Raw genomic sequence first — 2,943 nt, 5'->3', positions numbered from 1 at the left:
CAAGGGTGGAACTAAACTGAGAAATACCGGCTCCGTTTTGTGTTTCGTGCTGCCAATTTTGGTTACATTTACACTTGCTCATATTTTCCAGACAAAAAGTTAATGGTCCGCTATCGGGCTGGAACCAATAATGGCGAGCCGTTTTTTTGTTTTTTTTTTTATTTAAAAAAAATATATATGTCAATTTTAACGTTTTATTTAGATTACAAAAATAAATCGTAATAAAAATAATCCTATTTATGATGTTTTAAAAATTAAGACCTAAGAAAGACTGATTTAAGACATTTTAATACCAATTAAGGCCTTAGTTTTATTTTGAAGAATTTAATGCCTTTTAATACTTTTTAAGGAGCCGCTGGAACTTTGGTTTTGTATAAGTTATGAGCATGCTGAAGTACGCTGAAACACGATGAAACACGCTGGAACACGTCGACATACGGCAAGTACATCGAGAAATTTTGATGCTGAAAATTCCTCTACAAATGGCAATGAATACCATACATGGGCCATACGTTACAGGTAAGTTATCTGATGGTTGTCATACCTTAAGTGTAAGTTACTCCTAAGTCGTGGCGTCTAGCTTATCCAAAACCTATGAGAAACGTATGCATAACTTATCAAGAATTATGCTGCCGTGCTTTATGCAGAAGTTAGGCTGTCATTGGACATATGCTCTAGACTCGTTTTGAATACGCCATGTATAGGCTCAAAATTGAAAAAATACATCGAAAGTTCAGCGTATGCCAGCGTTTTGGGAGATTCTGGGATATTATTACGTTTTTTTTTTTTACATTAAAAAGCCCCAAAGTGACCAAAGTTTGCACAGTGGAGAACAGAGCAATGCAGCCGCTCTCCCACCTGGTGCTGCCTTCTCAACTCTTTTACTTCTCTCTTGCTTACTTAAATCTGGCACACTTGGAATTTTTTCCTTTTTCAAAGACAAAAATGAAAAAGGAGACGCGTATAAAGTAAAGAAGTAGGACTCTATACTGTAATTAAAGCCGGGCCGTTTTAAAACTACAACTGGTTGTCTTTTTAAGGTGTCTGATGAGTCATCTTTATATCTCAGATTTAGAGTTACCATCTATAATCTCTAAGGATTATTCGTTATTTATTATTCTTCATAATGATTTGATCTGAAATATTCATGCAAATCAGCAACATAAAAAGAATAAAGACGGTCGAAGATTTAAGCCATGAAAGTCAGTCATCAGAGCTAGAAAACTATAAAAGATTTATCTCTAAAATATTCTCCTTTTTTCCAAGTTTTTAAAATTAATTTGGTTTTCATTGTGTTTAATTTTGTATTAATTTAATTTTTAATTAAGTGTTTGTTACTGGGACATTCAATTTGTATTAATTAAACCTTTTACTCACATGTCTTCAGGTGTCCAGTGTAGCAGTACTTTCACCTTGCCAGTCCCCTCTTTCCTCTTGGCTAGGACCTAACAAACACAGAAAAGTTGGTTCATAAAAATGTATTACTTAGCTTTTGCTCCATTTGTTGGTAAACAAAACATTTTATATAGATTTACCAAAACAAGATCACTTGACTTTCACATAAGAATTTAACCATATGTTTTAATGAGTAAAAAGGAGGAGCCATACATGTATATTAGATAAATTGAAGAAGACACCGAAAAACTTATCAATAAGATGCGGAAAAGTCGAAGATCAAGTGTGAAAAAACAGAAAACATACGAATACCGATAGGATAAGACACGAGTATTGCTCAAAGTACGATAGAAAAGTTGGTATTCAGTGAGGAAAAACCTACAGCTGCAAATGCTTCAGATTTCTCTGCTAAGTTGATGGAGTTCAAGGTTTTACTAAAACAGAATTAGTGACATCGCTATTCTAAGTCTTTTAGCTAAAGGGACTGAAAAGTTCCCAGCTGACAGCGTACAGAAAATGCATTTAATCTGCCGATCGCACTCTGTGCAAAAAGTCTTTTAAGGCTCAAAAACTGTTAAGTAAACACTATCAGGAGGATAATTAATATCTGCCATATATAATGTAACTGGAGAACGGCTGTAGGGTTTTTAAATGGTCATAACACATGATTTTTGGCTATTCAAGCCACTTTGCGATATTTTCAATCGTTGCACGCAGCTACAGCTCCCACTGTACAACGAAACTGCAGGGTTTTAAAATTCAGAGCTCACGATGTATGTTTTCACACTGCGCGACCTGACGCTCTGATGCGATCTACCTGCTCACACTGCACGTCTAAAAACCACGTCGTCGGACTCAGCTCCGCAATAAGATGGCGCTACTCGTACTCGTCTATCTAGAAGCCAAACCAGTAGAAGGGGGAAGTTCTCTAGAGTAAAACGCGCTGCCTTGGCAATTTGTGCAATTCTGTGCTGAGAGTCCTAATAAGAAAAGGCGACAACATATTTGGACAAAGACATGGCTGAGCAAAAGTGGCTACTACGGTTTGTCAGTTTTACAGAAAGAACTCCATTTTAGTTCACTTCTGTGTTTTTTGTCTAAGAAGAAGGAGAATCCTTCTTTGCGCACTGAACAATTTGCTCACGATGGTTGATTAATCAAGCATGTTCTATTTTCCCCTGATGTTACGATTCCTAATCGGGAGGTGGTCTGAGAGGCTGATCGCCCCATGTAACCCCCTGTACGCTACACAACGCACGATCAGGCTGAAAGTCGGCCCGATCGAAAAATTCTCGCACGACTGGAAAATCAGCCCAAAAACGGCAAAAAAAAATTTGCCTAGTATGATAGCCCCACCTAACCTGACTCCGTCAGATGGATTTGCTCCGCATATCCATCTGGAAACCTTCGGTTGAAGTAATTTTGGGAAGGGCCGAAAATACTGGTTAGCTGATTGGCCTATGTTGGTGAAAGAGGGGCCAAATAAACCAATCAGATCAACGAAGCATATGACGTACTAACAGAGCGAAGACGAAAACACAACCATAA

General features: G+C 37.5%; 1 protein-coding gene across 1 annotated transcript in view; it reads right to left on the bottom strand.

The window, feature by feature from the left end:
• Positions 1–2,943, bottom strand: part of LOC107086003 (zinc finger protein AEBP2-like) — a 45,015-nt gene that overhangs the window by 16,452 nt on the left and 25,620 nt on the right. The window contains exon 6 of the mRNA XM_015376719.1: positions 1,378–1,445. Within this exon, the coding sequence (XP_015232205.1) occupies positions 1,378–1,445 (68 nt within the window). The remainder of the gene's footprint in view (positions 1–1,377; positions 1,446–2,943) is intronic.

The sequence above is a fragment of the Cyprinodon variegatus genome, unplaced genomic scaffold (genome assembly GCF_000732505.1).
Source record: "Cyprinodon variegatus isolate N-32 unplaced genomic scaffold, C_variegatus-1.0 Scaffold140, whole genome shotgun sequence".
NCBI lineage: Eukaryota > Metazoa > Chordata > Actinopteri > Cyprinodontiformes > Cyprinodontidae > Cyprinodon > Cyprinodon variegatus.
This window is presented reverse-complemented; position numbering and strand designations above follow the sequence as displayed.